The sequence below is a fragment of the Populus trichocarpa genome, chromosome 13, assembly GCF_000002775.5.
Source record: "Populus trichocarpa isolate Nisqually-1 chromosome 13, P.trichocarpa_v4.1, whole genome shotgun sequence".
Classification (NCBI taxonomy): Eukaryota; Viridiplantae; Streptophyta; class Magnoliopsida; order Malpighiales; family Salicaceae; genus Populus; species Populus trichocarpa.
Window position 1 is genome coordinate 3,389,407 of NC_037297.2, and position 14,202 is coordinate 3,403,608.

The 14,202-nt window shown below is 32.5% G+C and overlaps 2 protein-coding genes across 5 annotated transcripts; one reads left to right on the top strand and one right to left on the bottom strand.

Moving 5' to 3' along the window:
* Positions 1-592: 592 nt before the first annotated feature.
* On the bottom strand, positions 593-6,128 carry LOC7474627 (uncharacterized). Of its 3 annotated transcripts, none has more exons than XM_006375794.3 (9): positions 5,886-6,127; positions 4,719-5,281; positions 3,682-4,079; positions 2,960-3,209; positions 2,396-2,561; positions 2,203-2,305; positions 1,495-1,623; positions 1,127-1,342; positions 593-1,037 (listed from the first exon to the last, which is right to left on the bottom strand). In XM_006375794.3, the coding sequence occupies exons 2-9, from the start codon at positions 4,957-4,959 to the stop codon at positions 759-761; spliced, it is 1,782 nt and encodes a 593-aa protein (XP_006375856.1). In that variant the 5' UTR covers positions 4,960-5,281; positions 5,886-6,127; the 3' UTR covers positions 593-758. The 3 variants fall into 3 exon arrangements, with proteins under 3 accessions (XP_006375856.1, XP_024439966.1, XP_024439967.1); XM_024584198.2 differs by lacking the exon at positions 5,886-6,127 and adding an exon at positions 5,566-5,757; XM_024584199.2 differs by lacking the exon at positions 1,495-1,623 and having other exon boundaries at positions 5,886-6,128.
* A 5,876-nt stretch (positions 6,129-12,004) lies between these two features.
* On the top strand, positions 12,005-13,968 carry LOC7474628 (uncharacterized). Of its 2 annotated transcripts, none has more exons than XM_052446287.1 (4): positions 12,005-12,285; positions 12,407-12,498; positions 12,620-13,634; positions 13,721-13,968. In XM_052446287.1, the coding sequence occupies exons 1-4, from the start codon at positions 12,199-12,201 to the stop codon at positions 13,799-13,801; spliced, it is 1,275 nt and encodes a 424-aa protein (XP_052302247.1). In that variant the 5' UTR covers positions 12,005-12,198; the 3' UTR covers positions 13,802-13,968. The 2 variants fall into 2 exon arrangements, with proteins under 2 accessions (XP_052302247.1, XP_002319113.3); XM_002319077.4 differs by having other exon boundaries at positions 12,008-12,285; positions 12,620-13,640.
* The last annotated feature ends 234 nt before the right edge of the window (positions 13,969-14,202 follow it).

Genomic DNA, 14,202 nt, shown 5'->3' on the forward strand with positions numbered 1-14,202 from the left:
AGTCCATGCTGGATTCTGGGTTTTAACTTGCAAGTGACTTGTCAATGCTCTAAATGACGCATGATTCAGAGTCATTTACTGTTTGTCCCTCTTCGACGGCCGGGATCCTTGTCGTTCAAGGAATATATATATGTTTTTTTTAATTTGGAAGCAGTGAGGTATTTGTGAGTTCCTTTAAATTCCCACCAGTCCTCCATTGATTGGGATGGCTACGCCCAGAAAGCTATCTTGTTTTGGTTTTCTTGTTGAGACTTCGTGTTTGGTAGCCCACAATAATTATTTACACAAGCTACAGGCTTTCCATGGGTGCCCTTGAATAGACTTCCTCGGTGTTTTTTTTTTTTTCTGTTTTTTTTTTATTAAAAATTAAAATTTTTAACCTTTTAATATGTTGATATAAAAAATAAAAATAAAAAATATTATTTTAATATATTTTTTTAAAAAAAACACACTTTCAAAAGTACAACTCTCCTAAATAAATTTAGCATTAAATGTTTTTCGCTAATACATCAAAATAATATTTTTTTAAAATTTAATTTTAACACCAACATATCCAAATAATTTAAAAATAATAATAAAAATTTAGAGTTAATTGAAGTGCAGAAATTTGCGTCCTTGTTCAGACAAACACTACATTATTTCATCACACTACTATTTGTACATCGTACAAGTGGAACATTATGGTGCAAAGATTAAAACTCATTTACAGATGAACTCATTCCATTTTTACTTACAAACCTACTTTGGATAGATAATACCTACCAGAACCGATCTTTGTTGACGCTCAAGTAACCTGCCATTACTTTCCCTCCAGTATTCCTCATGCCATCTATGAGAAAGCACCATGTTGAACCCAATGCTCCGACGAAAAAGTCAGCTTCTGCTGCCATCAAGAAATTAACAAGGGGATAGTTTGTGCTGGTTTTCCTGCCCAGACTTGCCTCATATGCGGCCATTGTCGCGTTCCCAACTTGGCGTGTTACATTCGTGTAGTAGAAATTCCAGTTCGTGTATAGCTTCGACTTGTTGATAACTTCCTGAAAATGTATCAGATCGTTGATAATGATAAGGGGAGTGTGTGTGAGAAAATAAGATACAAAAAACGCATCAAGTATCAGGCACAAACCTGCATTTCAGTTGATAGCCAAACGCTCTTGAGTTGTGGGAAACGCTGCCTGATCCGCTCAGCAAGATGCATGTAACCTTCAAACTCAACTACCTTCATCTCACATGCCTTGTCTCCCATTCTTACATGCATGCTCAACAATGGCCTAGGAATCCATGGTCTGTGATTGGACCATACAAACTCTTCAATATCTGACCTTCTCTTGTTCCCAAAATCCTATTAGAACATGTTCATTATGAGAATCATTTGGAAAAATAGTTCATTTTAGGTGATATAGTGAAGATTAACAATGCAGCTAACTGAGGTTCAAGACTTTAGATTAATGTTCTCTATAACAGGTAAATGCACGAGATTAAGATTAACAAAACCTTTGGCCATTCCTTGCCGAGACTTGTAAGAAACATCTTTGCAACTTCCTTCCCAAAAGCAGCATTTCGGGCAACATTCATCAAACCGCACATATACGGAGTTTGAAATCTCATCAAGTAGCGTATTGCCTGATGACAGCTATACAATGTCTCATTTGCAAACTTGTATAAATATAAAAGCATCTGCCTGACATTAACTGAGAGGGAGAGGGATGCTTGTTCCATGAGAGGAGTGGGTGTCAAAACTGCTGCTAAACATCATGGAAGCATATACAAGACACAAATGGCATGTTGGTTGAGGTGCCAGAACATGGAGGCCAGCGGGCTTTAATTCTAACAATCTATATGTAAAATAAAAGCAGAAGCAAGGCACCGCATACAGGAAATTTGCTCGCTGCCCATGGCCTCCATCACCCTCATACTCCCATTTCTATATGATTGTGGCTAATCATCTCTCACTGACATTTGTTGCATCTGAATTAACATCATAAACTATTTTCTCTAGCCGCAAAGTAGTAAAATGAGAATTATATAATAAGAGAAAAGTTGCAATTTGCAACTCCATGGTAACAAGATGGAATTGCTAAGGTTCCAAATTTGCATTTAAATTCTGTTGGTAAGAAAGTAAAATCTGAGAATGCTAACAATTCTAAGGAACAGCACGAAAGTGCAGGTCTCACTCCCTTCTCGGTAAATTTTAAGTATTACCTGTGCTCTCCACCATCTTCGATCCATTTTACGATGAGACGCAACCAAACTCCCATTTATTTCTGTTGTTGGTTGCAAGAACCTCCACGGTTCGCCCCATACCCTGTTATACAAATTGTGCAGTCATTTGGGAATAAAGAGCAACAATTATCTCCAAGGGTTAATTCTAATTACACATGCAATGATCACTTGCCTTGGAGTCCGTCCAGTCCATATTTCTTTTGATGTGTAATTGTCTTTTGTAGTTACCATTCCCCTTTCCAATGCTTCTTTATTACCCATTAGCTCAAAAGCATGATCTCGACATTCTTGGGATGTTTCTGGAAAAAAGTAGCAAGACCAACTGGAGCGCAAAGAACCTATAAGAACAAAGTGTTGACGGTTGTTTATCAATAACAACATTGTTGTCTTCCAACTCTTACCTTTAGTTATCTCTAAGGCTTCACACCAAATAACACATTCTTGACATGTAATAACACCAGGTAAAAACTAGGTGATTAGAACTTAGAAACAACACTTGCCCCTTGCGGCTTTGAGTTTCCTTGGGGGGAGACATTTATCATGAAACATTAAACATTGAACGGGCAAATTCATAACTTTTTATGCAAGGAACAAGTAACTCATCTGAGGATGCTTTTACACACAATCATATCCTTATCCATTTAATACAACTTGGAAATAATTATCAATTAGAACAACTTCTATTCATTAAAAAAGAATCAGAAGAAACATGAATGATTTGATTCTTCACTCCTACCTTTACAACCATCATGGTCGGCTCGATTATAGTAGCTGGTAACAAGGACTCTTTTCTCATTGATTGCAATAGCAAGAAGCCCACACATTCCAGCTAGCTGAGCTCCAATACCAAAACCAGGTAACCTCTCCCACTCAGCAACCAGAAATCTTATATTAGGATCCCTGCAGTTCTCAGGATGCTGATGGAGCCATATGTCACGCTGCACTTTCCTAGTAAGAGGATAGTTTTCTTCATCCGATCCAGTAATCTGGGAATCATAACAATAAGCAATGAAGCTAAAACCTGACAACATTATTAAGTAAAATTATGATGGAAAGAATGGAAAACTTTGAAATAGAAACAAAATATTTGTAGGATGCAATATTATAGATCACTAATCATGAACGAAGTGAGAGGAATGCAATGTGTGGACAGTTTTTATAGATCATTATTCTATGATCATCGCCTGTTTGTTTGACCATGCTATGATCCGTGTCCTTGTTTGATTATAGAACTCAAGCAGGATTTCGAAAGGTAAAATGAGATTTAGAATAATCAGTCATGTTCCAACTTGAAATCTCTCTTCTCTACTCATCAAATTATTCTCTCTACTTCGCCTCGCTCCATCTCTCTCAAATCCAAACAATGTTGAGCATGATTTACAGAATTAAATGTTCGCCAAAGATGAATGGAATTGTTCAGTTATAATGACATTCTGATCAAGTACACCAGAAACATACCCAGGGAGGATAAGCACCTTCAGGTATTGCTTGATGCCTAAAGTACCTCAGTTGCTCAGTGGGCATAGATGCAGGGTGTGCGTTTAATAATCCCTTCCAAGTTGTCCAAGGAGGAAGCCTCTCATTCTCAGCACGCTTATCAAGATGTTCATTTATTTGTTCACTCAACTTGCAGTTCTCCAAATGAGGGGCATTTGGCACGGCAGATTTCCCAAGTCCGGAACTTTGCCAGAATGCAATTTCTCCATCTACTGATTCGGATAGTAAGGCACTCCAAGCTGAATGTAATAATGAAACTCTCTCATCATCGACCCCATTTTCACTTCTCTTTGAGTCAACCCACCTCTCTGTAAAGATTTCCTTTCTTTTAAATTTGCAGTCTGCACTTGTAACTGTATCTGCAATTAAATCAATCCAAGTGCTTTTAGTTATAAAATTAAAGCTTTAAATTACATGAGATCCACAATTCATCAACAGCTCAGGGATGCAGTTGACAGCGATTGTTTAGAAGACTGACTAAAACAGAATTAAGTAAGATACTTCACTTCGTCATGAAGGCTAACTTTTGAAGAGCATAATTATTTCCAAAGCATCAAAACTTATCAATCATTACCTCAAGAACAGTAGGGTTATTGGCCTCAATTCTAAGTATACTAGAGAACGAGTGGTTGGACTAATTATGTTAAACACTAGCAAACAGTGATCTAGAAGCTCTGATCAAGGTCAAGTGGAGAAGTAACCAACAAAAGTATCTAACAAGTCACTTGAAGTTTATGTTGCTTCACATGCACCCTTTGATCATTCCTGGCTTTACTTTTCATGCATGAATTTCTGCCTTGTCTTCACCAAAAACCAATCAAAATTACTCTGATCAACTTTAACAATCAGTCAAGACTTGAGAATTCAACAGTAAAACTTTTTGGACTAAAAACCCTGTTCATAAATCCAAAACCAATTAAAACTTGCAGGAATTTTACAAATGACAGTGCCAGAAACAAACAGCAGTTGAAGAACAAACAGGGTTAACTTATACTCACTGAAAAACCCAGAACTTGAAGAATTCAAAGGAGAATTTCCCAGAGAGATGGAAGAAAATGAAATGCCACCAAACTCAAAAGTCCCCAGTGAAGTAAGAGCAGCCAAAAACAAAGAGGTGAGACAAACTCCACTAAGAAAACCCACCACACAAATTTGACATGGAAATGAACTGCCAATTTGTAAAGCTTTCTGTGACACCACTCTCTCAAGAGATTTCTGGTTCAGTGGCTCCGTATTCATTTTTTTTTTGGGTCCAAAACTAGAGAGCCCCAAAGGATACTTGAAACCTTTGCTGTGGCATACCAACCAACTACTTCAAACAAATGATTCGCATGGAAGTGTACTACTAAACCAAACTTTTCCTGCTCATGGCAAGTTTCTTTCTTCTTTCTTTTTCTTTCTTTAATTTCTTGTGCAAGAAAACTCGGGTATGGGCTTTGTCCAAAAGTCCTACAAGAAAGAACAAAGTTTAAAGAGCTGTCCCTCCCAAGTCTCAGCCATTCATATTCACAGTTTCGTAACTTTTTCTAAACTTTCCTGTCCACTTCTATACCCCTTCCAGCTGCAAAATAAATAAGAATACTGATTAGTACTCGCACAAAAATATTTGAAAAACTGAGAAAAAAACATATTTGGGCTAAAAGACAGGCATAAATTCTAAAGAATTAAAATCCAACATAACCCCATTTCAACACAAGTTCTTTCTTCTTTAAGAACATGCTGAAAAAATAGAGAAAAATGGTAGGCATCATATCAGAGCCATTAATTATTATTACTACTGTTTTGTTTCCATTCCTCTTGGTTAGCCAATGGTTTCAAGGGAGAAAAAAAAAATGAAATGCTTACATTTGGATAATAAAGGAAAAGCAGAAGAAAGTCACAAACAGCTGGGATGAGTTCCTATTAGAAAAACCATGCACACAGACACATGCCATGCTGAGATAAAACACTGCAAAAATAGTTTTCCACAAGAAAAAAAAACACTTCGCAGAAATCCCAAAACAGTATATGCAGTCTTACAAGAACAACACAAAATTCAAACAATCTGAATGATAGTAATAAAATATCAAAGAAAAGGGCCATTTTTGCTGATCAAAGCCATAAGAGGAAGAAAAGTGAGAGAATTGTCAGAGAAAGAGAGGTACAAAGTACATTGGGAAACTGACCACTAAAATTTCATTTTTCAGTTTCCCAAGAAACAAACAGACATGCCTTCCCTTCCCTTCCCTTCCCTTCCCTCACACTGACTAACTTTTTAGACCACACACGCACACAGATGGTTGTGGTTCGGTGCATGCACTCATTCTTTCTTTCAGAAGTGCTAGATTGTTGTGTCACCCTTTGGCTCAGTTTCTGCCGCCAGCCACTGTCCAAGTCTAGCAGCAGTGGTAGAAGTACCTCATGGATGGATTATCAACAGCTGTCAATATTTAAATTATTTTATATATATATATATATATATATATATATATATGTGTGAAGATATTTTTATATATATGTATAATTAGTTATTATTATTTAAAAAAAAATAAAAAAGAGAAAGGATTCATGTATCTTTCGTGATAAGAAAATAAATTAAATTCTTAATATTTATATCAATACTATTTTTATTAAGAATTGAATAGGTAATCTCTTAGTAAATACTTGAAAGACTATTACCAATGAACTACAGTGCCATTAATGGGAGAGCTTCGCATAATTATAAAATCTGGCTCAAGGTTTGACTACATTCAACACTTGATTTGCATGGATGGATCAATTTTTTAGTTGATAAGTTAATTTAATTTTCTCAAAACCAAAATGATATAATGTTAAGTTTTGGTTTTAAAAAATTAATATTGTTTTTTATCTAAAAATATATTAAAATTATTTTAATATACTAATATACTAATATTATTTTAATTAAAAAATATTTTTATAAAAATATCCTAAACCGCATTATGAAATATACATTAAAAATATTTTTGTTTTTGTATTTTAAAAATATATATTTTTAAAATATATATATATATATGATTGAGTGACTTGTCCCATCAACAAGAAGAGATTGTTGCTTTTTCATTTTATTGGCTACAAGTAATAATCATGCACATGATGATACTATTGATGTTGTGTTTTGAGCATTATTCACAGCTAATTATTTCCATGCATTTATTAGATCCAAAGAATTTGTGTTTGGTCCATTCAATATGTACGGATTGTTTTTTTATATTAAATTATGTTTTTTTCCCTGGAAATACACGAGTTTTAAGTATAGATTGATGCGATAGCATTCCAAATAATATTTTTAAAATATTTAATTTTTTTTAAATTATTTTGATGTGATAATATTAAAATAATTTTTAAAAAATAAAAAAAGTTATTTATGTTCTTGAATCTCATCTTCTCTTTCAAATATTTAAATTTAAGATTTTTCAAGATATATCAAATCTTACTCATTACTCACTAGATTTTTGGGTCAACTTAGTTAATTCAAATTAATTCTGTTTTTATAAAAATAATATTATTTTATTTTTTAAAGAAAAATCTTGGTTTTTACGCTATAAGTTTGGACTAAAATTTAATTGAGTCTCAAACCAACCTATTAAGTCATCTAAAATTTGAATGAATTAATATCAAAATTATTTTAAATTATATTTAAATCAAGTTCTGAATCATGAATTTATCAAATTAACTTATTTAACGATAAATTTAATATCTATTTTTGTATAACTTTTTGAAGTGTCAATTTTTCCTTTACATCCTCTAAATTATTTGATTTAACCTCAAATTATTTTGTCAAAAAGCTTCATGGTTTTGGATTTAGACATACTGAATTTTATTTTATTTTATTTTATCATAAAAATATCTTGAATCCAAATCATTTTTCACTCCCCCAGGGAAAAAAAAAAAAAAGCAGTAGAAATCCCTTGTCACGGGGTGTTTGTTGAGATATAGATAATGGTATCGTGGCTTGATGGTAATCTTAGAGCTTGACAAGTGTTTTGAAACACGTGGCTCTTTGCTAGAGCGAGTAGTTAAGTATTCCCACGGCTCCAAAAAGTAAATAAGATTAGTAAAGTAGCAGACAAGCAAAGCTATGAATAATTAATTAGGCACATAATTAACGAAGAAGACCATCTCGTTTGGCTTTTAATAGATCGTTATTAGCACTAAAGTAGGAACTTGTGGTGGTGCGCTTCTTAAGGCTGTGCTCTCTCTCTAATCAGAACCGTTCATTGTTCTGATCATGAATACACAATAGGGCCCCATCATATGGATTTAGATTCCAGCAATTTCCAAAGTAGTTCACGGGCCTTTACCGAGGTAGTCGGTCGGCCATCAGTAGAGATGTTCTCTCGAGTCATTCGTCTTCTCTACTTCTCTTCTCTTGGATCATGAAGAATTGGTTTTCTCATCATGAGGCAACCGAGGTTTTGTTTTCCTTTTTTTTTTTTTAATGAATTATAATCCATAATTTAATCTTGGCAATTTTATAACCATTTTGAAATAGTTGTTTTGGAAGGTGGTTTAAATTAAATTTTTATTTTTATTTTTTATATTTTTTTTTATTGTTTTGATATACGGATATTAAAAATAAATTTTTAAAAATAAAAAATATATTATTTTAATACATTTCTAAAAAAAATACTTTGAAAAACAACAACTATGATATTTCTAAATACTTCATTAAATTTTTATTAGGAAGGAAATATCTATTTAAAATGGATTATATTACCCATTTTCATAATTAAATAGTTTTTTTAAATTACGTTTGAACCAACTACAAGTCCAATCAGAATACCAAAATGCAAATTAAATTGATGGGCAGTCACAATTTTAATTATCCATTTTTAGACAATTCAAAGATGTGGGTAAGAATCAAAGAGGCTTGTGGAAGTCAATTGGGGGATTGAAATATATTTTTTTAAAAATAAAAGTAAAGTTACATTAGGTTATCAATAAAGAGGTTAAATTATTATATTCACTCTGTTTTAATCTAATAATCAACACGAGAATAAATGTTACACAACCTAGTTTTTTATGCTAGTAATTTTTTTAAAAATTATTAGTATTCGAGTTAATTTACACGTACCTCGATTAATTTTTTAAGATCCTGAAATTAACAATTATGTAAACCTTCAATGGTCTTAAAATTTATGAGATTCAAACTGATAATTTCTGAAAAGTAAATTCAGAATCTGACCATTTAAATATCACCCCAAAAATAGCTCCTTTTTATTCATGAAGAAGAGGTACATTTTGCAAGCATTGTAAGGCTAAAGGCCATTGAGACAAGGGCAATCAGATTAGCTTAGAATGAATTAAGAGTTGTTTGGTGCTGGTGTTGTGTGTGTTTTTTTAAAATAAAAATTGATTTTTTTTCTTTTTATTTTGCATTTCTAAATTGTTTTAATAAGATAATATAAAAAATACTTGAAAAATAATATATGCTAATATCTTAAGCACAGTAAGTATGTGTTAGGTTTGTAAGATTGTGGCTTTGGCTATAATTGTGGATAGAAAAAAAAGTGCATGCTAAAAGTGTACTTAGCAGTGTATTTAGCAATAAAACTACAAAAAAGAATATTAATTATTTTTATTTTTTATTTTGATAATAAGTGTATTGTTAATAACTTACATATCAATCAAAATTAAGTTCTTTCAAGCATTTAAAGAAATTTAATGAATTCTCCCAACAAAGCTCCTGTTTGGTATTGTATTTTAAATTGGATTAGGTAAAATTTGAATTTTTTTTTTAATTTAAATTATTTTTTTATGTTTTTTTTATCGTTTTGATGTGTTGATATAATTTTTTTTAAATAAAAATATATATTATATTGATGCATTTTTGAGTAAAAAACACTTTTAAAAATAACCGCAACCATACTCTCCAACACCTTTTTTTTTATTCGAGGAAACTCCACACCTTGAAAAGCGTACTTTGTGAGCTTAAGTGAGCGAGTAAAACTCCAGTTGTCACAGGTTTTTACAAGAGGTGCATATCCTAATTCGAACTCGAGATTTGCTATGCAGATCTCAAACCCTTTGCCATCACATTACGCTCCTTGAAAACCTCTCCAACACCTCCAAAGTTAAAAAAGAAAGCAAACTTTTTTACCCATTAAGTTAACCCTTCATGGTTGAAATTTTACCTTGATGATACAATATGTCTTAATAAAGTGTTCATAAATTCCATTGGATGCTAACCCTAAATTAATCCATTGGGTTTGAAATCTTACTTCGATGATACATTATGTCTTTTTTTATATATATAGTTTAGAAGATTTTGTAATTAATAAAATAATTTATTTTATCTAACATTATATATGTGATTATGCATACATGCATGTTTCTTTTCCATTTTAGATAGCATTATGAAATTTAATTCATAAAATATTTAAAGATAAATGAATTATCCTTCCTTGTTTGCAACTGAACCTTTCAGTTTGAATGGATTTATTTTGATCCCTTCCCCTGTTATTAGCAAACTACTAGATAAATGCATTATTCATCCTTTCATTTTACTATATTTATACTCCTCTCGATCCATCCTTCCATACCCTAGATTCAACATAGATGTATTTACAAAATAATTTTTTATTTTTTAATATTTTCAATATAACAAGTAATATTTCAAGACAGATTTAATGCATAAGAATAAGGATTTACTTGGGAGTGTGATTGATGTTGTTTTTTAAATTGTTTTTCACTTGTAACTGCATCAAAATAATATTTTTATTTTTATTTTTTAAATTTATTTTTAACATCAGCATTTCAAATCACTAAAAAAAATTAACTTGAAACATAAAATAAATTTAAAATTTAACAAAAAGCTGGTTAAACCGCATCCTTGAACAGAGTCTAAATGGATACATTTTCCTTCTTTTTTTCCTTGTAAAATTGTTTTTTCTGATTCAACCCTATATAGAGATTAAATTATATTTTACTATGTTTTAATTTAACAACCTATATGAGAAGAAATGTCACACGACCTTTGTTTTGATGCTAGCTCCTACTTGTTTCTCGAAGATTTTCGGAGCTTGGGCTCATCGGAGCCCCTTTCTACCTCCTAAGAGCCGAGACACCACCCCTCATTTATGACTAAATGGATTTATTTTTATTTTTATTGTCTAGATGAATTATCCATTAAATTGCTATAGCCTATATACTAGATTGGTCTCCGAATTATGTTGCGGGCTGGATCAAATTTTTTTTAATATAAAAAAAAAGATACTCAGATAATTTTTTTTAAAAAAATGAGAATCGAGTTATTGATTTTATTAGATCCAATAAGCTCGGTTAATTTAATAATATAATAAAAAAGCAACGATAATAGATAACTAAAAAATAGCAATAATTAAATATATATAAAAAAATAAGCTGTTAATATCATACCTAGAAGGAGAAGAAAGAAAAAACCATTGGAGACTTACTGTCGCTTCTCTGTGGACAGCACCTCGTCATAAAAAAAACTTACCAAGATTGTTTTATTAACACTATGAAAAGATTGCTCCTAACATCAAAAGAGGTTGCCCACCCCATCAAAGTAACAACTTAGAAAGCAAACCAAATAAAATATCATGAAATGAATATCTTATGCTTATATTTAATGAATTAATTTAATTTAATTAAAAAATAGAATTTCTTTAAAAAGCTAAATTTAACAAAGAAAAATAAAGAAAAAGATTTGAGATAACCCATAATACAAGTTTTTTTATATAAAAAAATTAGGATAAAAAAAAATCCTGGACTAGTTAAATTTTAAAGATTGTATTAATCTCAATAGGAAGTTTAATTTTTTTTTTAAAGCAATCCATATTAAAGATTGTATTAATCTCAGTAGAAAGTCTAATTTTTTTTAAAAAAGCAATCCATAATACAATAAGAGTATGTTTGGCAGTGTGATAGCGGTTGTTTTTCAAATAACTTTTCGTGCCGAAATACATGTCAATGATGTTTTTTTTGTTTTTAAAAAATCATTTTTGACATCAGCATATCAAAACGATCTAAAATATATAAACCATATTAAATTCTAATAAAAAAAAATTTAAATTTTTAGAAACGCAATTTGCACAGTGTTCCTAAACGGTTTCTAAGGCTACTTCTATGATTCACCGATACTTTTATTTTATTTTTTAATTGTATCCCATAAGCAAAGAAAAGGTGGCAATAAAATAATTAGTCTTTTTTTTTTCCTCTTTGTATATTTAAATCTATTATCATTGAAGGGAGTGACTCCCTCTTGAGTTCAGCACCACCCACCAATAATAATACGGGATGAATCCATAATTGTTTTTTAAAAAAGAGAATCCTAACGGTCAAATTTTCAAGCCCCTGGAATCAGATTCCTCAAATTTCCCTCACCGTTTTCTTCTCCACCTCCTAACCTCTTTATACAAAACATCTCTCACTCTCATGAAGACGACCTTTCTCCTTTCTTTTGAAAAACAAAAGCAAGAAACTTTTACATACAAGTCAGGTCAATAGTGCCTAATAATGGGCTGCTCCCTTTTCGCTTGTTTCACTGCTTGTAAGCATAGAAAATGTAGACATTTGGTGAATGTAACTCCATCTAAACCTCATGTGAGTCCATTTTCAAGCTTCATCCTTTATGTTTTCTTTTTTCTTTTTTTTTCAATTTTAGCATTTAGCAGTTATATAGTTTCTCGTTGACAACAGCTACTGATCCCTTGGTTTGTTGCAGGATGATGGAGCTACTGAACCTTCGAAAGTTCATGAACCCAAAAAGCAAGAGGGAGTTCCTCAGGTGCCCATTGAGCCCATTTTGGAATCAAAGTAAGCTATTCATTGTTTTTGGCTTGAGATCTTGGGTAGTTTGATTTAGTTCATTGGATTTGTGGTTTTAGTTTTTTTTTTAATTTATGCATTAATTTGTTTTATTCGTTGATGCTGTTAGAGAGAATCTTGAGGAGCAAATGAGCTGCAATGAGAAAAAGAAATTGACTTTTAATTTGAATGTCGAAACCTACGAGGGTTTATTTACTGATGAAGAAGTTATCAACAACGTAGTAGAGTACAAAGAAGAAGAGAGAGAGTCTGAAAACAAAGAAGAAGAACCATCAAACGTGAACAAATCAGTTACTAACGTGGTTGCATCAAATGTCGGATGTTATCCTCCAAATAACAGATATCAAAATCGTGTTGACGAAGAAGATTATGAAGATTTGGACTTGGAAGCTAGTGATTTGAATGATGCTGTTCAAGTATTGATTCAAGAAGAGTCATCCGAGTCTTTGTTTTCATTATCAATTGATTCAAGAAAACAGGTGTATGGAGCTGAATTGGGTGAAAAGGAGGTTACTAGTCCCATGCCAAAAGGTGAATCACCACCTAAGGAGGAGCCTAAGCTAGTGGGGTCCAATCAAAATGCTCGAGTTAGGAGTCGGCTTGATGACAACGTTCTGAATCCAGTAGAAAATCTAACTCAATGGAAAGTAGCCAAAGCAAGAGCAACCTCACCATGGCAGCATGAAGACAAGGAAAATGTCAATGTAGAGCAAGATTTTGACAAGAACATTAGTCCGGAGACTATTTTCAAGTTGTACAGAAAAGATTCAAAAGAGAATCCCAAGCAGAAGAAGCTGGTGGATCAAGAAATTGCAGTGGATACTAGCCTATCAAGTTGGTTGGCCACACCGCCCATGTCCAAGGGTAGCCCTAGTTCTGTTGGGAACTCACCATCTGCAAGGAGTTGTTCGCCAAGAAGTCATGAAGATAGGCCTATTTTAGGAGCATTGACAGTTGAGGATCTTGAACAACATTCTGCTTCTAATACTCCAAGACGGTCGAGGAGTTTGACTCCTGTCGAAACTCCTCTTACAGGGACTGTTGGAAGCTACTGGATTCATACTGGACGGGTTGTGGAATCAGATTCAGGCTCTTCCAGCAAAGGAATGCTTAGAACAAAAAAAGTAGAGGTAATATTGAATCGATGTTCATGGCTTTGTATTCTTATAGTTTTCATGAAACAATAACGATTTCTTTCCGGTTTTTGCAGGATGAGAAGATGAAATGGAATTCTATTCCATTCGAGGAAAGATTGGACAGAGCTTTGGAAGGAGCCATTGCTCAAGTGTAGGAGGCGGCGCCTCATGCAATTTTGCTTGTTGCTTTGATGTTCTGTACGTATGTGTATGCACATGTTCTGTGGATTTGTCTAGCAGGTGTGTTGGCTTTGCCCCCACTTTGGCATGCAGTATGCAATAATCTGAGATGCTTGTTAATAACAGTAGTTTTGTTGAGGAAGAGGAATTATTCAAATACTTGTTACTTCGTTTCCCATTTGAGATAAACTGAATTGAATGAATTTGAAACTTGGAATCCAATGCTTAAATTGTTTTTCGGGAGTTTTTTTTTTAATTTATTTTTTATATTAACATATTAAAATAATATAAAAAAATATTTTTTAAATATTTTTTTTTTAAATTTTCGCAAATGTCACTCCCGAACAGGTCTGACATTATGACAACTGATTGACAA